The sequence below is a fragment of the Stenella coeruleoalba genome (genome assembly GCF_951394435.1).
Source record: "Stenella coeruleoalba genome assembly, chromosome: 16".
NCBI lineage: Eukaryota > Metazoa > Chordata > Mammalia > Artiodactyla > Delphinidae > Stenella > Stenella coeruleoalba.
The window spans coordinates 77,550,649-77,578,515 of NC_137162.1; the positions used below are offsets into that span (position 1 = coordinate 77,550,649).

At 44.2% G+C, this 27,867-nt stretch overlaps 1 protein-coding gene across 6 annotated transcripts in view; it reads right to left on the reverse strand.

The window, feature by feature from the left end:
• Positions 1-2,555: 2,555 nt before the first annotated feature.
• Positions 2,556-27,867, reverse strand: part of EDARADD (EDAR associated via death domain) — an 82,899-nt gene continuing 57,587 nt past the window's right edge. For all 6 annotated transcript variants that reach the window (XM_079899535.1, XM_079899538.1, XM_079899536.1 and 3 more), the window contains 2 exons: positions 16,117-16,162; positions 2,556-4,061 (listed from right to left, as the gene is read on the reverse strand). In XM_079899535.1, coding sequence (XP_079755661.1) covers positions 3,679-4,061; positions 16,117-16,162 — 429 coding nt within the window. In that variant the 3' untranslated portion in view covers positions 2,556-3,678. The remainder of the gene's footprint in view (positions 4,062-16,116; positions 16,163-27,867) is intronic.

Sequence of the window (27,867 nt, forward strand, 5' to 3'; positions counted from 1 at the left end):
AGATTTCCATTTATTTAGGTCTTTTTTTTTTTTAATTCATATAGTTATTTATTTATTTTTGGCTGCGTTGGGTCTTCATTGCTGCATGTGGGCTTTCTTTAGTTGCGGTGAGCAGGGGCTACTCTTTGTTGTGGTGCATGGGCTTCTCATTGCGGTGGCTTCTCTTGCTGTGGAGCATGGGCCCTAGAACATGTGGGCTTCAGTAGTTGCAGCATGTGGGCTCAGTAGTTGTGGCTCGCGGGCTCTAGAGTGCAGGCTCAGTAGTTGTGGCGCACAGGCTTAGTTGCTCCGCGGCATGTGGGATCTTCCCGGACCAAGGATCAAACCGGTGTCCCCTGCAATGGCAGGCGGATTCTTAACCACTGCGCCACCAGGGAAGCCCCATTTATTTAGGTCTTTACAAAATTCTCTTAATGGAAAAAACTTCAATCCCCTGGAAGACTGTAAAAGGCACCTGGAACAGTTCTTTGCTCAATAAGATAAAAAGTTTGGGGAAGATGGAATTATGAAGTTGCCTAAAAAGTGGCAGAAGGTAGTAAAACAAAAGGGTGAATACGTTGTTCAATAAAGTTTTTGGTGAAAATGAAAAATGTGTCCTTTATTTTTACTTAAAAACTAAAGGCACTTTTTGGCCAACCCAATATCAGCATATTTATGCTTTTATAATATTTATTTGTTAAAAATTAACTTTAAACAAAGTTATTTTGGGTTATTTCACAATTGAATTATAGTTCTACTTTAGTTGAGATTTACTTTTGGTATTTCTGTATGTAACACAAATAAAAGTCATCCTCCATTTGGTCAAGGTCTAGAATCCGAATGAACTTTAATTAAAAACAATGTTTGGTTAAATCTCTCTCTGCTAATATCATACTCTTAATAATTAAAACTTTTCATAAGGTAAATGCCAACAGATACAGATGTCAATATGAGCAAATAATGGTAGAGTGAAATTAAAACAACATATTTTTATCAAATCCCATATTAAAAAAAAATCCCTTCTACCCTGGCACGTCCCCTATGCAATTACAATAGAAATTTAAGCTTTCATAGCCAGTGATGGAAATTATTAGCCATCAGGGCTTTCAAACTAATGCCGCCAAATGGAGAGATGAGTGGGTGGTGTTCTGTGGTCTCAGTTTTCCTGTAATTCCTGATATAAAGGACAGGACTTCCCTGGTGGCGCAGTGGTTAAGAATCCGCCTGCCATTGCAGGCGACATGGGTTCAATCCTTGGTCCGGGAAAATCCCACACGCTGCAGAGCAACTAAGCCCATGCGCCACAACTACTAAGCCTGCACTCTAGAGCCCGCGAGCCACAACTACTGAGCCCACACGCTGCAACTGCTGAAGCCCACATGCCCTAGGGCCCGTGCTCTGCAGCAAGAGAAGCCACCGCAATGAGAAGCCCGCGCACCGCAACGAACACCCAATGTAGCCAAAAAAAAAAAAAAAGATAAGGAGCATGCTTAGCTCTCCCCATAGCTAATCCACCTGAATTCTGTGTCTTAACGTTTTTGATCCAACTCAAAGATAAGTTCAGCTGACACTTATGAACAAGAGCCATGTTCAAGAAATCTATGAGGATAAATTCTGCCTAAAGTCAGTTTTGAAACTGAAATCTGAAGTTTGGAATTTTGGAAACATGTCCCACAGAAGCAGTGCCAGTAGGGACTAGTGTCCCCAAGTCAGCCCACAAAAAGCTGTTAATCCAGGAATTTGTGAAGCACAGAACTGTCCATTCTACAGAGTCTGATCACCAACAGTGTTTCCATGAGAAAATTTTCATCATTTTCTGGATTTCAAGTGGCCTCTCCCGTTGCGGAGCACAGGCTCCGGACGCGCAGGCTCAGCGGCCATGGCTCACGGGACCAGCCGCTCCGCGGCATGTGGGAGCCTCCCGGACCGCGGCATGAACCTGTGTCCCCTGCATCGGCAGGCGGACTCTCAACCACTGCGCCACCAGGGGAGCCCTTGAGTACATCTTTTGATAAACCTGACATTTATCTGCTAAATCTGACGAGACGAGCTAGGTGTGACTAGCACTGACTGAATCAGAAGTGATGAGTAAGTCTCTATAGTAATTTTGCAAGTTTAGCGTTTACATTTGACGGTCAGGCTGACTATATACCAGCAACCTCATAAAAACTGCTGTAACTGCTAGCGGGGGAAAAAATGTCAGTGGTTTAGGAAACAACTTTCTTTTGAGTTAATCCTAATCTCCCTTGTACTCCAATCAATGTCATTCATCATTTTTGCTTATTTTAGTCAGGGATTTAAACAGAATCCTCCCAAATTGGACAAAGTGCCTTAATTTTCTAAACCTATAGCCAAAACCAAATAGCACTTCTATGAAATCGCCAAGTAAACCAAGGCTTCTCTCTCCCTCCCCCCGCCCACCCCCCAAACCTAGAAAATTCTCTCTAATAGCAAACGCTCCCATCCACACCACCTTCCACAGTAAACCATCAAACGAGAACAGGGGATAGTCTTTGGACCCAATTTTTCACTTGGTTTAAAATCCTTTGAAATTTAGGTTTTAATGCATAGCTTCCTTCCCAGTATCACCAGTAAAGATATCTCTTTCTTCACTAAAGTACTGTGTAGTATTATTGGGCCCTGTTTTAAGGTGGGATAGTAGGTGCTAGACGGGGTTGCATTTCACCCACAGGCCAGGTAGTTTTTATTTCTTAACTGAGCTTTCTCTCAGGGGTGAAACACTCAGCCTGATATACAAGACATAAAAGTAAATATTAAATTAATTTTTAAAAAGCCAAGGGTACCGAAAGGGCCTTTTTTTTTTTTTTTTTTGCGGTATGCAGGCCTCTCACTGTTGTGGCCTCTCCCATTGCAGAGCACAGGCTCCAGATGCACAGGCTCAGCGGCCATGGCTCACGGGCCTAGCCGCTCCGCAGCATGTAGGATCCTCCCGGACCGGGGCACGAACCCATGTCCCCTGCATCGGCAGGCGGGCTCCCAACCACTGCACCACCAGGGAAGCCCCGGGCCTACTCTTTGTCAACACCTTTCCCATGGTCCTTATTACCCTGCTAACTCCTGACTCTGTCCTCCCAATCACCATCGGTTTTTGCATTTCTTTCAAAAACACTCAAGCAAAGTCCTCTTTGATAGTGCCCAGATTATACAAGTATTTGAATAAGAAAGCTGGTATGTGTCCTGAAGAGTATCACCACGCAATGCCAGCAGCCTGTGAATTCACCTAAGTACTTTACAACAAAAAGAGTAACAGACTAAAGGGAAACTTCTCTCTGTGGTTTCCTTCTAAGCTGTGGGAGTGTCATTAATCATAAAGGATCTTGTGGATGATGACTTTTAGTTCTGAGTTCAGTCTTCAGTTTTTAAGGGAGAGGATACTTTTATTTTCATCATGGCATGAATCCACTCTGAGTGTAGCTTTGGCCCTGGTCCCTGTAGAAGCCTACAACATATTTTTCCCAATTCCAGATTCAAATATTAAATAAAAACAGATGTGCAAAACTAAAGGAAAATCCGCCACCAAAAACATACCCTACCCTCCACAAAACCACCAGCTTTGGGGAAAACTAAGGTCCGCTGTCCCACGTCCTTCGCCTAAACTTAAAAAAGAACAGATTCACATTGCCCCTTAACCTGTGCTCGGCTCAGGGTCCGAAGAGGCCGATGAGAAGGAGCTGAGGGCTAGAAGTTCCTGGGGTGCTCTCCACGCCCCCTCCTGGGCCATTCTTCGTCCACCCACCTGCGCAGGACCTTCTCCACATCGGCCCTGTGGTAGAGCCGGCAGAGCTCCATCAGCTGGCCCACCGTCCTCTGACTGTTCCGGAGTAAGAACTCCAGGGTGGGGCTCTGGGGTCGCTGCTCCAGGAAACACAGTTCATCGTAGGGCATGCCCCACTTGCTTGCGAAATTCCTCCAGTTTTTGACTGTTGGGTGACAGGGATCCAGCTTTATCCTGATCACGTCTAGTAAGTCCTGGTCATTGAGCAAGTCGCTGATGGTGGGGGCCAGGAGCAAGCAGGACGAACAGGTACAGTTTTCCGCGCAGGACGTGTCCTTGCTTATATCTGCGGGGACAAACGATACGGTCCACGTGTCAGCAAGAGGCCAAGAGGCGCGCTCATCTCTTCCGTGCTCTACTTTCCCGCTGAAAGGTTCATAGCGTCAGTGTAAGTACAACAGCGCATCTTACAGAGATATTTCAGGACACTCATTTCTACATACTCACCAATAACGTGTTCTTCTTTATGGCCAAGGATGGCTGCTTTGCGGAAGCGGTGGCAAGATTTTATAAAGCCAGTTTTCCTTTCTTTCTGAGACTCTCTGTCGCCCAGGCTGTGCATCTGTGAGACTGCTGGCCAGACAAGGGCCCCGAGGAGCAGGGCTTTCTCCGTGGGCAAACTGCCAGTCCAGGGCTGTCGGACTCTCCACCCTCCCCCCTTCCAAGTTACAAGTCAGCCCCGACAGCTTCTTAATGCCAAGCACAGCATGTGAGGGTGTAAAGGATTGCACAATTCTTTAAAAGGTCTTTTTTTAAAGAAAAAAAAAATACACACACACCCCAAACTGGAATATCCACTCCATATGCGTATTTGAAAATTGAGTGATAATTGATAATGCCAGAAAACGTACTTTTTAGATTTATGGCCACCTTATCATGTCTTTGCCTTTATCTCTGGTTTTCTTCACCCATGGGGCTGCCTTTAAAGTGGAGCCAACACCCTGAGGTGCGCAGCAGGTGGGACGAGTGGGTGGCTTTGAGCTCAGCCTCAGCAAGAGCAGCCCCAGCACGGAGGAAGGACAACCTTCCCCATCGGTCATCTTTGGCCTCATGCAGTACCCGGCAGCGTGTTAGCAGGAGGGTGAAGTTAGTAGGTAAGTCGTGAGTAGGTCAGAGGTCAGAGGTTAGTAGGTAAGAGGCAAACTAGTTATAGTAAAATTGTAAGCAGGGTCTGTACAGCATGGCAACCCAAGCGACTTAAGACATGCAACAGCACTGGGTCTCCTGACCCCTCTGACCGGGGACATGAACAGCCAAAGGTGACACTAGAGATCACTGGCTTGGAAAATTCTGGGAGGTTATGACGACCTTTTCTACACTGAGCCGTGTGGACTTCCCAATTTAGGAAAGTAAAGAATTCAGAAAAAGGGCTCACTTTGGTGACTGTAAAATTGAGAACCAGCCATTCTGAGGCAAGCACACAGTAAAAGATGACAAGGGCCGTGAAAATTATGTTCGTTCTCTTTGGCCTACGAATGTAACTGCTGAGAATCCAGCCTAAGGAGATCATCTAGAATGTGTATATACACGAACATTTTAATTAGTTTATTCATATTATCCATTTTTTTCAAAAACAGTTTAAAAAGTTAGGGGACTAGTGGAATAAATTATTGTGCTACGTGATGGGATATTATTTAAATAATTATGAAGACTACGTAGCAACCTAGAAAATGTCTGTGCTCTCACATTAAGTGGAAAACGCAAGATGTGAGGAATTTATGTACTCATTACAACTATGGAAAAAGTCTCTGTTAATATTACTATGGAAGGAAATGTACAAAAATAATAATAGTTGTTGTGGTTAATGTGGTAGGATTCTGTTTCTATTTTCCAAACCTTCTCTAGTGGTGGTGTTATTTCTATAATAACTAAAACAATGTATTACATTAATAAATATATTGTTTAGCACAGAGAAGGCTTAGCAGTGGAGTGACCCTCCTCTTCGCCAAGCTTCACTTACGCCTTTGAGCCCACCCCTTACTTCTTTCCCCATGATTTGTTTCATCAAACATCTCCTTTCCTTCCCCTCATCTCCAGCCACCCAACTCTACTGATTCTCTTTCCTTCATCTACAAATATGCACAGGGCTCCTCTATCATAAAAAAATAAGAACCTCAAACTGCCCTCCTCTGGCTTCATAACTCACTGAAGTGACTTTCTCTTAACTCTAATTTACTGTTTTTATAAAATGTATCTATTTATTATTATTCTTTTGGCCACACCACCAGGGCACGTGGGATCTTAGTTCCCTGAGCAGGGATCGAACCCGTGACCCCTGCAGTGGAAGCATTGAGTCTTAACCACCCGCCAGGGAAGCCCCAATTTACTATTAAACTTCTAGAAGGAGAATTCAAAACCTGTTGCTTCCAATGCCTCATCATGTTCTTAATCTTCACCTTCTTTGGCTTTGAGCAGCATCTGACCCAGCCTAGTTCTTGCCAAACCCTGTAGAGACCGGACCCAGTTCCCTACACCGCAACCGTGGGCCAGAATCCAGCTCTGATGGGATAGAAAAGTCCAGAGAAGCAGATCCCCACCTGCCTTTGAGGATCACCCAGACCTCCTGCTGCTGCTGACGCCCCCATCATACCAGCTCCCCTTGGATTTGGCTGCCTCTGGAACTGGACCCAAGACTCTTTTGCCCCTTTGGACACTGTCTATTGCCCTGCAGGCTGTGTTTGCCCTGAAGGTTCCTTCTGAAAGCCAAGCCCCACATCCCCAGGCATATACCCTACCATGTCCTGGACACATCCCTTCTCTTGTCAGCCTGATATGCTAAGATCCCGGCCTGTGTCATTGCTGAGTCCTTGGGAGTTCCAAAGAAGCGCTCTAGCCCTGTTCTCAGCCCGAAGTTTTCCCCTTCCACATTCTCTCCCTTTGGTCACCTTCTCCACTCCCAACAACCTCTACAAAACTCTCCCACTAGAATAGAAGACCCTTTCTTTTTGCATCTGCAGGACCCAGGATAGCCCTCGGCATATAGTAAATGCTTAACCAACGTGGACTGAATGAGTGAATGAATAAATGAATGGTCAGCCCTGCCCACTCACTTGGGCTCCAGAACTGACTACTGGAAAGCTCCTCTTGATGTTCAGAAGACATCTCCAACTCAAAGGACCCGAACCAGTACTTAGATTTCTCCCGCTATGCACCCAAAGCACCTCAAGTCCCCTATTTACACTCGCAGTTCCCCAGCATCCTTACAGACTTCTTCTCTCTATCCAACCAGTTACCAGGGTCCCAGCCTTTCCTGGAAGCTCTCCACACCTCTCTTACTATTCCCCTGAATTCCTTGCATATATAATCTGGGCTCCAGAGAAGGGGGACTACTCAGTTCCCTGAACAGACAACCTGTATTCTCCTTTTTTTCAAAGTTTAATTAAATGAAAAGAAAAAAACTAATATAAGCTCGATGTAGAACATTTAAAAATTATATACAATTGTGAATTTTGTATACACTTGAACATTTAGGGTTTTCCCATATTTTCATGACTATGAGGAACGATTTGATGCAGATCCTTCCATATAAAAATTTGGGGGCACATCTTTAACCATCTCACCAGTAATGGGATTATTGGGCCAAAAGTTACGAGCATTTTTAGGCTATCAATGCATATACGCTAAATTGCTTTCCAGAAATAAATGCTGCACCAATTTATACTCCAAACAGAGTATAGTGATGGTGCTTATCTCACTTCACTTTTATCAGCACCAAATATTACTTTAAAAAATCTTTGTCAGTTGCATAGGTGGAAATTAACAAAGATTTCCTCCATGCCTTTTCTGGTATTTTCTCTCTGATCAGTTATCGATCTCTCTTCTTTCTCTCTCCCTTTCACTGGACTTCCTCTAACTGGACTTCCCTTCAGCTACTGAACGTCATCCATTCTATAAAACCCACCTCAGGGCTTCCCTGGTGGCGCAGTTGTTAAAAATCCGCCTGCCAATGCAGGGGACACGGGTTTGAGCCCTGGTCCTGGAAAATCCCACATGCCGCGGAGCAACTAAGCCTGTGAGCCACAACTACTGAGCCTGCTGTCTAGAGTCCACAAGCCACAACTACTGAGCCCGCGAGCCACAACTACTGAAGCCCACGCACCTAGAGCCTGTGCTCCGCAACAAGAGAAGCCACTGTGATGAGAAGCCCGCGTTCCACAACAAAGAGTAGCCCCCGCTCACCGCAACTAGAGAAAGCCCACACGCAGCAACGAAGACCCAATGCAGCCAAAAATAAATAAATAAAACAAATTTATATATATTAAAAAAAACCCACCTCAGATACACCCTTCATGAAATCCCCCAGCTCCTGCCTAGAATGCTGTCTCACCCAGAATCCCATCATTTTGTTTGCCTCTCCTGACTCTGCCTTGCAGTGAGATATTCTGTATGGTTTTTGTTGTTGTTTTTATTCCTCATTTACCTTAAATGCCCTGAGAACAGATCCATATCCTTCTGCAGTATGTCCCACATCTTACAGTTCTAAAATGTTGAATTACATTTACATGTAATATAGTGAGAGTAATTCTTCAGCTTCATTAATAATGGTATACAAAGAAATAAGACTTTAGCTGCATGGTGGGACAGAAGTTTACTTATTTAAAAAAAAAAGAACTATCTAATGGTGAAGGTGGTTTTGCAGTAAAAGGGGGAAACTGTGCAATTTTCTTTGCCCTTATTTAAAGGTAGGCTCAAAATAATATTCTGTCAAGTGGAAAAGAAAGCAGCTTACCAAAAGGTATGTATAATTCAGTTTTTGTAAAAATAAAATAATACAGTCATTTATATCCACATAAAGTATGTTATGCACACATTCACAGGCATAGAAAAAATCTGGAAGTACATATAACAACAATGTTAACGATGGATATTTCCTAATTTTCTACAGTTACTATGTTTATTTGGCTACTTAAAAATATTTTTTAAATGTCACAGAAAAATAAAGTAGGATTTACACCTCTAAGTCCAGAATTAAATGTATTAGTGTCTGAAAGTCTGCTCTGTATTACCTCCATAAGACTCAGGGTTGGCAATGTTTTCTCCTTTAGTGTCAAGAAGAAGAATGAAAACACCATTAAGGGTTCTGTGAAGCTCCTCTAAGCCTTCTAGTGTGTAAGAAGCTTCTATTTCTTTGAACAACTACAGACTACAAAATCATCAGTTTGTTTTAAAATACATGATGTGTCAAAAAGTCTATTGATGTTTTCCTTTTGTATTTTCAATGACACAAATGCTAAGCCATTTAGTGAACTGGAATCTACCGAAACTGCCAACAGTTGTGAATTTAAAGTTGCCTTTTAGAATCATAAACTATAATTAGCTCTCTGAGGACTTCAACAGAGAAACGTGTTTCTTTTCCCATGAAATACATTTTGTCCTGCCCTGCTATAAACACCTATCATGTAACAGTGCACATGAAAGGAAAGATTGGGTAATGCCTTGAGGAAGAAACAATTGTGGAGAGAGACTCAGGACCAAAGAAGTTTTCATCAGAAATGGGGGAAAATGGGATTATTATTTGATGCTTCTCAATAGCAAGCACAGGGTGGTTGTACGGCAGAAACTCAAAAACTGTTTACTAAACGAATGAATGAGAACTGCGCTTCCTCCTCAGGAGACAAGGTAGGTTTCTTACGACTGTCTGATGAATTTTAGGACCTGAAAAGAGACTTACTAGTAAAGGGAACAGAACGTTGCTGATGTCTGCCGGCAGTTAACAGATATGGTGGAAAACAGAACAGAATTGGTCTTCAAATACAAAAAGATGGATTGATTCTAGATTTGGGGGAAGGAAAGGAGAGTGTTACTGAGAAAAGAGAAGTTAATTATGTATAAAAATTCACTTAGATTCTCTAACAAGTAGGGTCCTCACTTGTCATATTTTGACACGGGTATTTTCCACCGATGCAAAACAAGAATGTATTACACCATTAATTTATGATGACTTCTCATTGTAGCGGCCAAAACCCTGGAAGGACTTGCCCTCTGTAAGTTCAGTTTGAGTACTGGCTTAAACTAAGGAAGAATTTATCAGCAGAGAAAGGGCCAAATTTCTCAGCGATTTTCATCACCACAGTAACTGTCATTTATCAAATGCCTAACGTATAACCAGCCCTGCACTGAGTCCTTTACACACATAATCCTGAAGCATGCCATTCTGCATGTGTATCAGATGGGGCCCATCAAACGCTGGTGCTCCAGCTTCCCAGAGCTTGACTGCTCATGGCACATAACATCCATGGACTTTAGATTCCTCATCTATCAAATGGAGATGATAATAATCCCTATAGCTCATGAATTAAATGAGATAAACGGGGCTTCCCTGGTGGCGCAGTGGTTGAGAGTCCGCCTGCCGATGCAGGGGACATGGGTTCGTGCCCCGGTCCGGGAAGATCCCACATGCCACGGAGCGGCTGGGCCCGTGAGCCATGGCCGCTGAGCCTGCGCGTCCGGAGCCTTTGCTCCGCAACAGGAGAGGCCACAGCAGTGAGAGGCTCGCGTATTGCAAAAAAATAAATAAATAAAAATAAATAAATAAAATGAGATAAACGATGTGAAAGCATTTTTGTCAAGTCTTATGTAAATGTTATTTAATGATGTTAAGTTTTACATTTATTTTTTTTTTAAGTAGACTGGAAAAAAAAGAATCCCCATGTCATCTGGCCTCCGTTGACACCTCCTAGCTCACCACCTTTTCTACTGCTCCTCACTGCCCACGCTTGTCCCTAGAATACTAAGCTCAATGCTGCCTCAGGACCTTTGCACCAGCTAGTTCTGTCCCCGGGAGTCCTCCTTCCTCAGATCTCCACATGGCTAGCTTCTTTGCATTATTTAGACCTTGGTGCACCTTCTTAGCTAAAGCAGTATCCTTTCCCTGCAGGCAAAACCCATTGTATTCATTTATTTTCCTCAAGGCATCTACCACCATATGAAATTACTTATTTGGGTTTATTGTCTGTCACTCCCAACTAGTATATAAGCTCCAAGAGGAAAGGGATGTAGATGTCTGATGTCACCACTTCATTACAGGCACAGAGTAGGCACTCAATAATGTCTGCTGAGTAAATCAAATGAATGAAGAATGGGACACAGAGAAACAGTCAAATTAGAAACCTCTGGGCAGCCTATGAAGAGCTATCTAGAGATTTTCAGAGGAACTGAAATTTTTTTAGTGCTGAGTATATACAAGGCAGAAGAAAGATGACTGGTTGCTATGGAGACAGAGTACACTGAGTACCACAGAGGTTATCCCCATGAGCTTTAGAGACGTGCCGACCGTCAATACAATCGACACTGTGCAGGTGTGCAGCTTGGACAGGTTACTGAGCTTGCTAACGCCATGGCCTCCCTCTCCGAACAAGGAGAGCGATACCTATTTCATAAGGTTGTTGAGAGGATTAAATGATATCATCCCTTAAAGCCTCATCCTAGTGCGTGATAAGTACACAACAAAGAATTAGTAGCTGCGGGTAAGGAACCATAACCAACAGCCTTTTTTAAAGCAGTGGTTCTCAACCTTGGCCAAAAAATGGAACTCTCTGATCCCCCTTACCCTGCCCCTCCTGCAGAGATTTACAAAATCCTGATGTCTGGTGCCACCCACGAGGTCCTTATTTATTTGGTCTAGGGTGCAGGCAGGACATGGGAATTTTTTTTAAGCTCTCCTGACAATTCTGATGTGTAGTCAGGGTTGAAAACCGTTGCCTTAAAGACATCTACAGAGTAAGTTCTTCGTCAGAAGGGCCTGCCGAGAGTAGATTTTGGAATGACAGCTACTTCTCTTTGAAAGATACCATGTCTGCTTGGCGATTAGGAGTCTGTGGATAGATAATACTTCCCTACGCTCACAAGCAGAAGAATGGATTTTCCTATGGGGCTTTTTTTGCCCCTCTCCCCTTATTCTTCATCCTCTCTCTCACACACACTTTACATCAAACCTTAAAGAAGAGTTCAGAAATCAAGCATGTTCATCGACAAGGTATGTCTATGTCATTTAAAGCAAAGTAAGAAACAGTTCGTGTCCAATGATGCAGTGTCTAACTCTCAAGTTTGAGGCTGGCAGGTTATAAAATGCTGGTCAATTAACTGTTAATTGGAACAAGATGCAGAATTCACAAGGGTCATGACTGGCTGAACTTAGAAAATGGCTTCAGTCAGGATGTCAGCAGTGGATCACAGATTGACTTAATGTACCTCCCTGCAGGGGAGGTGCCGTTTTATCTTGTATGTCCTGGCTTTTCAAGAGCTATTACCACACGGGTGTTTTCCTCCAAAGCGCTCAGTGCCACTGCTGGCTCTCAGATCGTTTATAATAATGCTCCTCATGATAACTAGGTCTTGAGTTAGCTCAAACAATTAAACAGTAAACATTTTATATTGGCAGCTTTGCAAACAGCAAGACATCGTGGTTCTAAAATAAAATAACTCTCTCTTAGGTGTCTATTCATTATGAGATTTGGAAAATACCAACAAGTGTCAAACTACAGTCAAATAATTCTCCAGTTATGTTTGTTAAGGGTGTCAAGGGTGTTAAGGGTGTCACGCTTTTTTCTGTGTGTGGTGTCCGATGTGGTTGGAAATAAATATATTTAAAATGCCAGTTTACGGCTTTGAGAAATCACGGGGGTGCCCACATACCACACGACTCATCAGAGGTAGTTATTTGATATGAGCTGGAAAATGATGGAGAATTATTTTTATCTACTAAGAAACTGACCCAAGGGCTTTTGGTGGGTGTTTGATCTCTTAACCAAAGGGAAAACCAATATGGTTTCATTCTCCCTCTCTGAAATACCCTTTTAAGAAGACATCAAGTTGCTAACATCCCTGGGGAGGCTAACTGACAAACTGGATGGAGCCCGGCTAGTAAACCACGCAGGACATTCTGTCATCAAACAAAACTGGAGTGTAGAAGGCACGTTTCAAAAAAAAGAAACACACATAAGAAAGGACCCAGGTTAAAATTCAACATAGAATTTTACATAAATTCCGAAATTATGTGACACGAGCATATTTACTAAGTGTCACTTTATGGACCTAATTTGAAAAAAATGAAAATCCTATTGTACATTCACTTCTATGGGGAAATTAGGTTTAGATTAGGCAAGTGCTGAATTATACAAGGGCGTCAGAAAAGTCAGTCTTGAAAAACAGGTAACTGTGGAGAATAGATGGGGAGGCGGGTCATGGTCCGGGTGATAAATACCGCCACCAAAAGGGAGAACAAGAAGAGGTTTTTAACTTTACTATTTGGGAGTTTTGTGGGGGTTTTTTGTTTGTTTTTATAACTAAGGCTTATTCCTTTCATGCCCAAATGTTTTCATTTTGAAAAACTGCCTGAAAACATTGTAAAACTTTAATGTCTCCTGGGGGCTTGCTTCTGTATTCAACGGTTCCACCCAGGGGGCTTTGCTTTTCTAGTAGGAGCTGATTCTGAATTGTACTCTTATTCTTTCCTTGATTACAAACTGTCATTTCTCACTCTGGTCAATTCCCTCCTTCTATCCTAGAGCCCTCCGTTCTGCCCATATTCCTTATTTTAACCAGATATAAACTGGATTGCAGGTAACTAAGGTTTTCAAATTGCAAGCATTAAATAAAAGCCAGGCTCTGAGTTAAGGCTTGACCAAGGGCCTGATGCAGCAGCAAGCTTCTGGGAAAGGTGTTTCAGCGGCTCAGAGGCTGACTCTGTGGGAGCTGGGGTGGACCTTTGTTCCAGATGGAGACTCTGAGCTGGAAGCCTGACCTTCACCCCCATGTGTGACACTCAGGTATTCAACACGTGTGCTACACAGGCGATGCGTCTGACCAATAGAGAGGCAGCCTGGTCTGGTGGGGACGCGAGTGTTGGGTCTGGCCTGGGGCTTGACTCCCACTTAGGACCTATGTGATGGGCACCAGCCACGGAACCCAGGGCTACTTCTGTTGCATCCACCTGGTGAAGAAAATAACTGGACCCACAGAGTTGTCATGAACGCTTTTTTTTCTGAGTATATCTCTAAAAGTGCTTGAAGGGGGCCTGGTACATGGCAAATGCTATATTAGCGTAAGTAAAACAATAAGATAAATCTTACTTAGGTGGCTACTCTCATTCAAAGAGGAAATATAGGGATCTGCTTTTGCCCTTTCTTCCAAGAGCAAAGCCAATAAGTCAATGTCTCTCATTTGCTTGTTTATGGGAAAAAAACCCCAAACCCAACCAAACACCTGTACACTCCTCTGGGCAAAGCACCGTGCTGGGTGGTACAGCTGTTGATTTCAGCAGTACAATTTCTGCTCTCAGTAATACTTGCTATCACTGTGAAAAGTTTATTCTCTTTGAAAATCTTCCATGTCATTTTTTTTTTTTTTGCAGGCCTCTCGCTGCTGTGGCCTCTCCCACCGCGGATCACAGGCCCTGGACACGCAGGCCCAGCGGCCATGGCTCACGGGCCCAGCTGCTCCGCGGCACGTGGGATCCTCCTGGACCAGGGCACGAACCCGTGTTCCCTGCATCGGCAGGCGGACTCCCAACCACTGCGCCGCCAGGGAAGCCCCTTCCATGTCATTTTGACACAGGTAAAAACTTTTCGAGACAACCCGAAATTTGAGTACTCTATCAATGACCTTAACACATAAGAGTCTTTGAACGGTTTATAGATATTCCTAAGCAACTTACTTGATTCATTCTCATTTTAGCTGACGTTTCACATTAGAGTGCAGGGTGTTAGACTTTAAAAAGTTTAAATGTAGATTTTTTTTAATTAGAAAAGAAATATGTGCTTGTCACGGAAAATCTAAACACTCAGGTGAACATATGGAAAAAAAATTTCATGTTCTCATCACCCAGGCCCATCACAGTTAGGCGTTTAGAGATTTCCTTGGTTATTTTACCATGCACTGTACGTATCTGCCTACACTGGATCATTTGTTGTATATACATTTGTATATACAGATTAAAGTTCTGGGGGTAGATTTTTCTGACACCCACTCATGTTAGAAATTTTTAAAATATAGGATAGTGAAAAGATTATTAAAATTGCCTCTGCCTGGATGCAAAGATGCTTTCCCCTCCTCTACCTCACTCAGCTAGGTGCTTCTAATTTGAGCCTGTGTCTGCTGCAGTATTTGTGAAAGAGGGAAAATTAGCCCGTGGCCTTAGCCTCTAGTAGGGGCGGATTCTGGTCCAAAGAAGGTGAGTTCCACTGGGTGCCTGGATGGGACCCCCGACACTGGGCCTGTCCCATGAAACCTGGTGGGTAAGCGCCACCGGAAGTTCTCCTGGCCCAATTTCTCCTGGATTTCTCTAATCACAGAAGGACAGTAGCTGAACTGGAACCAGAATCCCAAATACTGTCTTCCAGAACTATACCTTTGTCATCTGGCCTCCTTAGAGAGCCTGGCACACAGGGGCGTCTCTAAGAAATAAAAATCTGTTGCATGACAAAAAACCACCTGGAATCTCACCAACCAGAGATACAACTGCTGCTAACATCATGTTTCTAAGGAAAAGAAGTTGATTATGCACCACAAGTTCTGATTTTCAGCATTGTTACCTGGGCACAGCCTGGGATTGATGACAGATTATCCTAAGGCTTTTATGAGCCACCAACCTTTCCATAAAAAAGAAACAAACCAACCCCTGATGAATCAGGCCGTTCAATATGTGTTTTGAAAGATATTTTAAAATGTTGGTGAGGGTTTTTTTTTCCTAATTATTATTTTGGTAGCTTATTTTAATACTCACTCCATATTTTCCCCATGATTAATTAATGAGGAATCTAAACATTGCCAAAGTTTCTGTCTTACAATAAGGAATAAAAAAGGCAGCGGGGGATGAGGCAGGGAAGACGAACTTTAAATGTTTCTTGGTTAAACACACTAGAAGCAGAAAACGGTGGGCACCAGCACATGGTCTAACGTCAGGAGGGGTCCCTTTGGCTCCCTAAGTGCCAGAGGAGGGAAGCGGGCAGCAGGCGGCTGAGCAGCCCTTCCCACGCTGACTCGGTGTGCCTACATCCCATTGTTCGCTTGCACCTGGCAAAGTTCTCCGCCAACACTGTGGCTTCCAGAACTCAGAGGGAGGGAGGGTCAGTTCGACCCTCACCTGATCCTAAACCCGTCCACTTGAGAAGCCTGCTGTACCCCGCCCAAGCGAAGGAGGGTTAACACTGAGAAAATACTCTCTGAAGGCTTTTGTGAAATTCTGTAAGATTTCTTTGCACTTCACTGTGGTGTGTGGTTGGAAAGTTTCTCTAGTGTGTAATACAGATTTTGAAAGTTAATGATAAACATCTCAAATGATCTTGAATTTAGCCACACTAGCTATCACTGAAGCCCAGATACCTTTAGAGTTAATCATTTACCTGAAAGGGGATCTCCAGTACTGTCTGGAAAGCCATTTTCTTCTCCCTTAAAAAACAAAAAGCAATCTTCGTTAAAACCATACCCATACATGATTGGAGATGCTATCAATTTTCCAATTTAGTTAAATTTCCACCAAAAACTGTGGGTGGGGGAAGGAGAATGGATCTTAAAAATGGTATTTTAATGGGTAGTAAGGCAGACAGAGAAAGACAAATATCATATGGTATCACTTATACGTGGAATCTAAAAAAATGGTACAAATGAAGTTATTTACAAAACAGAAATAGAGTCACAGATGTAGAAAACAAACTTATGTTTACTGGGGGGAAAGCAGTGGGAGGGACAAATTAGGAGATTAGGATTGACATATACACATTACTATATATAAAATAGGTAACTAATAGGACCTATTTTATAGCACAGGGAACTCTACTCAATACTCTGTAATTACCTGTATGGGGAAAGAATCTTAAAAAGAGTGGATATATGTATAACAGATTGACTTTGCTGTACACTTGAAACTAATACAACATTGTAAATCAACCATACTCCAATAAAAACATTTTTAAAATGAGTAGTGAACGATGTGTCTCTCCCTAGAATATAAGCTCCTGGAGGGCAGGGGCCCTTGCCTATTTGCTCTCCATGCTGGATCCTCAGTGGCCAGAACAATGCCCAGAACACAGGAGACACTCAACACACGTTTGTTAAATGAATGACTGTCCTTATTTTAAAAAAAAGTATAAGTGCACGTAACAACATGCTACTGTTTTGTTTCTTTTTTAAATTTCACATTATGGACTATTCCCCTTATTTTATTTCCTATTTACTTTTTGTTGGGCTTGTTGTTTGTCAGTCCAGGTTATAATTCTTTCCTGTATCTATTACACTGTTTAAGTGCATATTACAAAGCAGCAAAGAGAAACTGTTAAAAAGCAGCGACAATTCCCTTGAGAGGTAATTGCGTTTCTGCCTGCCTGAGGTTCCATGTTTACAACCAAGGCCATGTTACAGGATATACTACCTGGAGGGACTTACCTGATCTTCTTGTGGGGTGTGTGTGTGTGTGTGTGTGTGTGTGTGTGTGTGTGTGTGTGTAAGGGTTTTCAATGAAGTCAGCAGAGGAGACTGACCCTAGTATATGTCTATGTTAACTCCATCTTTATAAAACTAAAATCTCTCAGCACCTAACAGTACCCCCTCCATCCCTAGTATTGCAGAAGTAGCACTATGAGTTGCGTCAAAGCCCTGCATGTAAGTCCACCTGCACTCATAACCTCAGGCACATCACTCACCAGCACTGGCTTCTGATCCCCTATTTGTATATTGAGGTGGCTGATGGATTCCCTTATCACTAAGATGCTCCACATTCCCAGGTCTCTGAAAGTTTCACCCTTAATGATGTGTTAACTCCCTGGTGTATCAAACATTTTAAACAGTCTCTTCCTCTTAACCTCCTAAGAAGCCCTTCTCCTTGCTCCGAGCTCATAAATGCCCACGTCTCGGCAGTGCATAGACACTGGTCTAATTACAATCCTATTTTTTTTCACACAAGAAGTATTCCTATGTCTTACCAGCTAGATTTTGTCCCCTAACTCATCTCAATACTGTTTTCGTTTGAGTCCTGTTCCTTCCCACTATCCTCACTAGTACAAAAAGCAAACTGCTCACCATATGTATATACAGTTTGTAAGAGTTTGAGCAGTTTCTAAAAGAAAAAAAATTCCTCTCTGCAATTTTTTACTTCTGCAAGGCGAAACCCAGAAGCTCCGAGATGTTAAGGCCACTATTCATTATTCACCCGGTCGTGTGGAGACCTGCCTTTTAGCATCTGTGCAGCTCCAGCAGGACCAGGCAGGCTTGCCCTCCCATCAACACAGTCACGGTTCTGCTCACTGAATTGGAAACTTGCGCGGAAGAAGCAAAAACAGGACCTTCAGTGTCGAGACACACAGTGTTAACACTTGACAGATTTTTGTGGTACTAACGAGGTCCTGCTAAAACATGAACTGTCCTTTAAGTAAAGACCACATTACATGGCATATCTGACTTGATTTCTCATCATCTGGAGAAAATGTTACCAAAATCAGTGTCTGGCCAGACTCATCACCCTGATGTAGACGAGGGACATGACTCAGAATTACTTGTGAAGGTTGATGGGGACAGAATTTACATCTGTGATCTCTATTCTTGCTCTGATTATTATGTTATGCTACTTTTTAGGTTAGTTTTGTAAGAGTGAAATCAGAAAAGACTGATTTTTGTGTTTTTTAGGGTCCTACTGAAACCTCATTCATCACCTCTTTTCTGAGTAGCCAATAGGTACAAGCTCCTTCGGGGGAATCCACCTACAAAGATAAAAGGACCTGAACCCTTGACCTCAAGGCCTGCCCTCAGATATGCTGGGGAAACAGAGTCACACACGAGTAACTAAAATACAAGGCAAAAGATGGTGCATTTCAATAGGGAGGAATAGATCAAGTCAGAGGGCAGAGGTTGCTTCCAACAAAAACACCCAGAGGAGCTTTCTTCGAATCAGAGGCATCTGAGACGAGCCTTGATGAGGGTCTGGAGAGTGGGGACGGGGAGGAAAGGGCATTTAGCCAGAGGTCCATGTGAGCCCAAAAAGAAATGGAAACAGACGGGGCCCCTGTAGGGTGTTTTGTCTGAAGCAAAGGCAGTGAGGGGGTGACAGAGGGAGATGAGGTGAGAAAAATGGGCTGAGGCCTGAAAGCCAGTCTCAGGCGATGGAAGTCACTGAAGGGCTCTCACCAGAAGCAGGGCATCCTCGCAGCTGTAGAGGATCAGAGCGGGAACACGCGCCCAGGGAGAGTGGGGCGGCCAGGCGATTTGATGGAGGGGGGGAAGCATGACTGACTCAAAGGCAAGAATTATGAGGCCCCCAAACCACTCCTTTGGGAGAGGAAGGGATAAAGCTAGAGCCACGGCGGGGATACAGCCAGGACGTGGGCAAGTGAGCGGAGGTGAGACGAAGAGCGAGTTTGGAAGATGAGATGGATGAGACAAGATCACGGCGGGAGCTGAGGATGTCTCTGGTCCTTGGGAGAGGCCGGGGCAGGGGACAGAGACATGGATGCTGACACGGTCACGGGAGGAGAGAGAGGCCGTGGAGGGCATGCAGTGAGGTCACAACCTCGAGGAGCACCCAAGGGCCTACATTCCAGTGGTGAGGGAGGGAATGAGAAAGGAAAGCAGAGGAGGGAGGTCAGAGAGGAGGAGAGAAACGGTCAGGGCTCCAAGGGCCACATGAAGATACGGTTTGGTGAGGAGAAGAGTGGTTTGTGAAAGCAGCTCTAGCAGAGTGGTGGAAGTCAATGCACAGCTTCTAGCTGCCTCATCTTCTCCTGTCTTTGAAGCCTCGGCTTAGACATCACCAGCTCTAGGAAGCTTCTCCAAAGTCTCTGTCTGGGTGACGGGCCCTGGGTGCTCCCACAGCATCCTGGACCTGCCACTCCCCAGGGCGCTCGTTACACTGGGTGGGGAGGTTTGCAGTATCTCTTCTGCACTAGACCCTACATTATGAGGCCAAGGGTCTTGTCCATGCTGTCCCGTAGTGATTAACACGCGTCTGAGACAGATAACACAGAAGATCTGCGGGAAAGGAAGTGAGTGGGAGGGAGGGAGGAAAGAAGGCTTAAATACAGCCCAGGCTCTGAGTTCTCCAGCCCAGAGGATGCTGCTCTTCAAGCTGCCGTCCTTACCCCTCCCCCATTCCCTTCCACCCTGCTCTCTGGCCTCATCTCCTTGGTCACCAGTTGCGCACCTCCACCCCCAATCCATCCTTCTCACCTGGTTCCTGTCACTTAGTCACTGTCAACCATCTCAGTGATATGTTTAAAAACACCCTAGATGTGTCCGTCAGCTGTGGGCCTTGCCAGTCCTTAGCTCTGCATGAGTCTACTCCACCAGTCTTGCTCTAAATGCTGAGTATTGCTGGGGAAAAAGAAATGAAAAGCCTCACACATTCATGAGCTCACAAATCTGATCTCAGCTGGGTCCCAGCTGCTTTTTGGTCATTCTTAGTTTCCTTTCAAATCGTCCTCGTCAAGGTCCTGTTCCAAAGCTTTTCTGTTCAGAGATTTCTGTTCAGAGGACTCGTTTTAATTCTGAGTGAAGTTCAAGGGCAATCTGTTGGGTTTTTGGAAACAACCTAAATGTCCATCAATAGATGAATGGATTAACAAAATGTGGAATACAATTCACCCTTAAAAAGGAAGGAAATTCTGACACATGCTACAATAAGAATGAACCTTTAGGACATTATGCTAAGTGAAATAAACCAGTCACAGACATACAAATACTATATGATTCCATTTATATGAGTGACCTAGAGGAGTCAAATTCAGAGACAGAACGTAAAATAATGATTACCAGGGAGTGGGGCAAGGGAGAATGGGGAGTTAGAGTTTAATGGGGATAGAATTTCAGTTTGGGAAGATGAAAAAGTTCTGGAGAGGGATGGTGGTGACGGCTGCACAACAATGTGAACGCACCTAACGGCTCTGAACTCTATACCTAAAAATGGTCAAGATGGTAAACACTGCATGTGCATCTTACCACAGGGGTCCCCAGCCCCCAGGCCGCGGACCGGTACTGGTCTGCGGACTGTTAGGAACCGGTCCCTGGTGCCAAAAAGGTTGGGGACCACTGTTGTACCACATACAAATTTTTAAAAATCTCCTTAGAAGATATGAAGGTAACCACAAAGTTGAACGCCAATGGTTTATATATCCAAGTAGGCTAAAGAAAACCCCCATTTTGTAAAACCTTTCCATGGTGAATACGAGGGAATTACCTTATATCTGGGCAAATTTGTTAACCTCTGCTGAGAATTCTTTGAGTAGAAAGGTGGCTAGGTGACACTAATTTTGCACTCTGGTGAGTTTATAACCTGGTCGTCGGGTCCCATTTCTGCTTAGGGAGCTGCAAGAACCAGGTGCTGAACAAGAGTCCCCCGTGGAGACTTACACGTGGTGATTTCACACCAGGCTCGGAGCAGTAGCAATCCCAGGGCCAAGAAGACACTCGGGGAAAAGCTCTCAACTCAGAGATGAACGTACTCCGTGTGCCGTCCACACGGGGGGATGGACTGATGGGCCGAACATGCTGACAGACTGATGGGGAGGGTACTAACCAGCACCAGATTGATGGGGCTAGGTACTGGGTTTCTGGGAAACGTGCTCTTCTGGACTGTTCAGTTCTTCTTTAAATGTCTATGCTTAGGGACTTCCCTGGCGGTGCAGCAGCTAAGAATCCGCCTGCCAATGCAGCGGACACAGGTTTGATCCCTGGTCCGGAAAGATCCCACATGCCGCGGAGCAACTAAGCCCGTGCACCACAACTACTGAGCCTGTGCTCTAGAGCCCGTGAGCCACAACTACTGAGCCAGTGCACCACAACTACTGAAGCCCATGCGCCTAGAGCCTGTGCTCCGCAACAAGGGAAGCCACCACAATGAGAAGTCCGCGCACCGCAACAAAGAGTAGCCCCCGCTCGCCACATACTAGAGAAAGACCGCGCACAGCAACGAAGACCCAACACAGCCAAAAATAAAATAAATAAATTTATTTTAAAACTGTCTGTGCTTAGCTAACTAATAAAGAGCCCCATCTTTATAATTTTGCGAACTATAGGGAGGATAACTGAGTGGGAAAGCACTCAACAGGTTGGTTAATCTGACTGTAGCCTAAATCTGGTTGGAAACCACCATGAAGACCAAAGTTATCACTGCCCACCTGGTGGCAGCAACCTACACGACAGACAAAGAACCTGAGAAGAAAGGCCTCCCTTGCAAATGACTTAACACCGAATTACTTAACTAGCTGCTTTGGGAGAACAACCAATGCTAAAGCTTAACATCTCTGCTTTATGAAAATATTTTAGTAAATGGTTTTCAAAATAAGATTTTAAATGCCTGAGTGTGCCAGAGTAACAGGGCTTATGTAGCATGGATTTAGACTGTTCTAAGTCTTCTCCCATCACTCAGCCAGTGCAACTCAAGCACCTTTCAATGCTATGAATTCCCAAGACAGACCCAACATTCGTGTAACACTTCTGAATGTGTTTACTGATTATCCACTTCTAAACATCAGGACTAGACTATGTCTCCTGTTGGGTTTTTCTAAGCAATTTATACTCAATATTTTTGTTTGTTTGTTTTTTGGCTGCTTCATTGCTGCACGTGGGCTTTCTTTTAGTTGCAGCGAGCATGGGCTACTCTTCGTTGCAGTGCGCAGGCTTCTCATTGTGGTGGCTGTTCTTGTTGCGGAGCACAGGCTCTAGGTACGTGGGCTTCAGTAGTTGTGGCTCGCGGGCTCTAGAGTGCAGGCTCAGTAGTTGTGGCGCATGGGCTCAGCCGCTCTGCGGCATGTGGGATCTTCCCAGACGAGGGCTCAAACCCATGTCCCCTGCATTGGCAGATGGATTCTTAACCACCGTGCCACCAGGGAAGCCCTATACTCAATTCTTTTCCTGCAAATTAATTACTATTGCAGTAACTGTTTACTTTCATTTTTATTTTTTACTGAAGTATAATATACATATAGAAAACTGGACATATCTATTTATTTCAAAGTATACAGGTATAGCCTGGAGATACTGCAGGTTTATTTCCAGACCACCACAATAAAGCGAATATCTCAACCAGGCAAGTCACACGAATTTTTTGGTTTCCCAGTGCATATAAAAGTTATGCTTACACCATTCTGTAGTATTAAGTGTACAACTGCATTCTGTCTAAAAAACAATCTACATACCTTAATTTAAAAATACTTTACTGCTAAAAAATGCTAACCATCATCTGAGACTTCAGCGAGTCATAATCTTTTTGCAGTAGTAACGTCAAAGATCACTGCTCCCAGATCACCATCACACATGATAACAATGAAAAAGTCTGAAATATTGCAAGCATTACAAAATATGACTCAGAGACACGAAGTGAGCAAATGTGGTTGGAATAATGACGCTAATAGACTTACTGGAGTCGGGGTTGCCCCAATTTGTAAAAGACACAATATCTGCGAAGCGCAATAAAGCCAAGAGCAATAAAACAAGGTCTGCCTGTATTCCAGCAACTGGCTTTTAGAGATGTGTTTCAGTCAGGATACATTCATCAAGCACCTATTCAGTGTCGGCAACAACGCAGACCCCTGACACTGCAAGGTTACAATCCAGTAATGGAACAAAAACATGCACATAAACACTGTTACCACAAGGAATAACGTGTGAAAAAGGCACAGACCGAGTGCCAAGGGAGCACAAAGGTGGGCAGGAACTCGAGTGAGACCTCAGAAACAGGGCAAGTTTCACTGAGGATGAAAGAACTAAATCTGGAATAGGAATTTGAAATGAATGTTATGGTGCTTTGCTAGGATGAGAGCAAACCTGTGGGTTTGTGTACATTTAGTTCTTTCTTCTCTTCAGCAAGATTTCTATCCAATTAAAAGGGAGACCTGCTACTTCTGGAGTTGAAGTGAAGGTCAAAGACTGCAGTGGCTGTTCCTGTGACTTCAAGGCGGGGACACTGAGGTGTAATTTCATACCTTGGCTATGGTTTCAAAGATGAAAGAAGGAGGGGCTTCCCTGGTGGCGCAGTGGTTGAGAGTCCGCCTGCCGATGCAGGGCACACGGGTTTGTGCCCCGGTCTGGGAAGATCCTACATGCCGCGGAGCGGCTGGGCCCATGAGCCATGGCCACTGAGCCTGCGCGTCCGGAGCCTGTGCTCCGCAATGGGAGAGGCCACAACAGTGAGAGGCCCACGTACCACAAAAAAAAAAAAAAAAAAAGATGAAAGAAGGAGGGGTTTTCCCTTTGGGGGTGAAGTATAGCTGGTTATTGTTCAGAAATATCACAAAGTATTTTACAGGAGATTATGGCCTATGTTTCTGCCTATGTTTCTGTCATTCACAAATCCTGGGCTGGAGGATACAAGCGACGCTGGAGCACAGACCAATCGAAGGTTCGAGATGAGGAAGTGCATTCGTGAACGCTTCAGTCTCTGATTTTCCTGTGCTGCATAATTGTTTGCTAGCTGAAGAAAGCCCACCTGGCTTCAAGGGCCAAAATATGAAAAGTTTACCGAGCCAAAACACCACCTAAACGTCTGGATGATTTAGTCCATCACTTTTCTTTCTTTTTTTTTTTTCTTTTGCGGTACGCGGGCCTCTCACTGTTGTGGCTTCTCCCGTTGCGGAGCACAGGCTCCGGACGCGCAGGCTCAGCGGCCATGGCTCACGGGCCCAGCCGCTCCGCGGCATGTGGGATCTTCCCGGACCGGGGCACGAACCCCTGTCCCCTGCATCGGCAGGTGGACTCTCAACCACTGCGCCACCAGGGAAGCCCCATCACTTTTCTTTGAAGAAAACACCAAACACACACACAAAATAACAAGTACTCAAAATCATACTGTTTTTCAAAAAAGCAGCAAGAGATACAAAAATCTTTTTCTCCTAATCTCTTATCCCAGCTCCCTCCCCAGAGGTTACAACCTGGGGCACATGCTTCCTCCGTCCTTACTGACAGCCACACTCGCAACCTATATAGAGATGTTGTTTAGCCCCAAACCATACTAGTCTACAACTTGGTTTATTTGTTTAACAATATATTCTGAGTATCTTTTAAGGTCAGTAGTCTCTCCTCTTTTCAATGGCTTAATAGTATTACACGTGTCAAAGTACCAAAATTCATTCAACCACTTCCTACTTATGTGCATGTAAGATACCCACAACTCTCCTCTGTTTCAAACACCCTCTGCTGTGATGTCTGTGAGATCAAGTCCTTAAAGCAGGACCACTGGATCAATGGGTAACAGATGGCTGCCAAATAATTTCCTGAAAGTTGTTATCAATTTATACTCTCAAACGTGTATAAGGGCAGCTACACCCTGAAACCCACACCAACAGGAACTTTAAGAGAAATTCTAGCCCACCTGTGAAATTCAAAGGCATTACAGCCCACAGGGCACTGAACAATAATGAGAACAGAAGCCGGGTAGGTCAATTAGAGCAGATAAAGTAAAGGACCCGTGCAATTTAATGATTAATAAACAAACTTCTTTTTATGCTGCTCTCAGGGAAATAACTACTAAGTGCTAGGAAGCAGGCATTTTTGCCCTTTAGCTTGTCCCTGTCTTACCACATTTTCTTTTGACTCGGTCCCAAAGTAGAAATAAGTCAAAGACACAGGCATGAATAGACTCTATCAAATTAGAGTACTATGATTTTTCTTTTTAAATTTCATTTCAGGAAAGCAATCTACAGATTCAACACAATCCCTATCAAACTACCAATGGCATTTTCACAGAACTAGGACAAAAAATTTCACAATTTGTAATGGAAACACCAAAGACCCCAAATAGCCAAAGCAATCTTGAGAAAGAAAAACGGGGCTGGAGGAATCAGGCTCCCTGACTTCAGACTATACGACAAAGCTACAGTCATCAAGACAGTATGGTCCTGGCACAAAAACAGAAATATAGATCAGTGGAACAGGATAGAGAGCCCAGAGATAAACCCACGCACATATGGTCACCTTATCTTTGACAAAGGAGGCAAGAATATACAATGGAGAAAAGACAGCCTCTTCAATAAGTGGTGCTGGGAAAACTGGACAGATACATCTAAAAGAATGAAATTAGAACACTCCCTAACACCATACACAAAAATAAACTCAAAATGGATTAAAGACCTAAATGTAAGGCCAGACACTATAAAACTCTTAGAGGAAAACATAGGCAGAACACTCTATGACATAAATCACAGCAAGATCCTTTTTGACCCACCTCCTAGAGAAATGGAAATAAAAACAAAAATAAACAAATGGGACCTAATGAAACTTCAAAACTTTTGCACAGCAAAGGAAACCATAAACAAGATGAAAAGACAACCCTCAGAATGGGAGAAAATATTTGCAAACGAAGCAACTGACAAAGGATTAATCTCCAAAATATACAAGCGGCTCATGCAGCTCAATGTCAAAAAATCAAACAGGACTTCCCTGGTGGTGCAGTGGTTAAGAATCCACCTGCCGGGCTTCCCTGGTGGCGCGGTGGTTGAGAGTCCGCCTGCCGATGCAGGGTAGTGGGGGTTCGTGCCCCGGTCTGGGAGGATCCCACATGCCGCGGAGCAGCTGGGCCCGTGAGCCATGGCCGCTGAGCCTGCGCGTCCGGAGCCTGTGCTCCGCAGCGGGAGTGGCCGCAGCGGTGGGAGGCCCGCGTACCGCAAAAAAAAAAAAAAAAAAAAAGAATCCACCTGCCAATGCAGGACACACGGGTTCAGGCCCTGGTCCGGGAAGATCCCACATGCCACAGAGCAACTAAGCCATGCGCCACAACTACTGAAGCCTGCACACCCCAGAGCCCTGCTCCACAACGAGAAGCCACAACATTGAGAAGCCCATGCACCACAACGAAGAGTAACCCCTGCTCGCCGCAACTAGAAAAAGCCCTGTGCAGCAACGAAGACCCAACACAGACAAAAATAAATTAATTAATTAACTGAAAAAAAAACCAAACAAACAACCCAATCTGAAAATGGGCAGAAGACTTAAATAGACAGTTCTCCAAAGAAGCTATACAGATTGCCAACAAACACATGAAAGAATGCTCAACATCACTAATCATTAGAGAAATGCAAATTAGAGCTACAGTGAGGTATCACCTCACACTGGTTAGAATGGCCATCATCAAAAAATCTAGAAACAGTAAATGCCGGTGAGAGTGTGGAGAAAAGGGAACCCTCTTGCACTGTTGGTGGGAATGTAAATTGATACAGCCACTATGGAGAACAGTATGGAGGTTGCTTAAAAAACTAAAAATAGAACTACCATAGGACCCAGCAATCCCACTACTGGGCATATACCCTGAGAAAACCATAATTCTAAAAGACTCATGGGGCTTCCCTAGTGGCACAGTGGTTGAGAGTCCGCCTGCCGATGCACGGGACACGGGTTCGTGTCCCGGTCTGGGAAGATCCCACATGCTGCAGAGGGGCTGGGCCTGTGAGCCATGGCCGCTGAGCCTGCGCGTCCAGAGCCTGTGCTCCGCAGTGGGCGAGGCCACAACAGTGAAAGGCCCGTGTACCGCAAAAAAACAAAACAAAGCAAAACAAAACAAAAACTCATGTACCACAATGTTCACTGCAGCACTATTTACAATTGCCAGAACACGGAAGCAACCTAAGTGTCCATCGACAGATGAATGGATAAAGAAGATGTGGCACATATACAATGGAATATTACTCAGCCATAAAAAGAAACAAACTGAGTTATTTGTAGTGAGGTGGATGGACCTAGAGTCTGTCATACAGAGTGAAGTAAGTCAAAGAGAAAAACAAATACCATATGCTAACACACATATGTGGAATCTAAAAAAAGAATAAAAAAAGGTTCTGAAGAACCTAGGGTCAGGACAGGAATAAAGACACAGACGTAGAGAATGGACTTGAGGACATGGGGAGGGGGATGGGTAAGCTGGAACGAAGTGAGACAGTAGCACTGACATATATACACTACCAAACGTAAAACAGATAGCTAGTGGGAAGTAGCCGCATAGCACAGGGAAATCAGCTTAGTGCTTTGCGACCACCTAGACGGGTGGGATAGGGAGGGTGGGAGGGAGACGCAAGAGGGAGGGGATATGGAGATATACGTATACATATAGCTGATTCACTTTATTATACAGCAGCAGCTAACACAACATTGTAAAGCAATTATACTCCAATAAAGATGTTAAA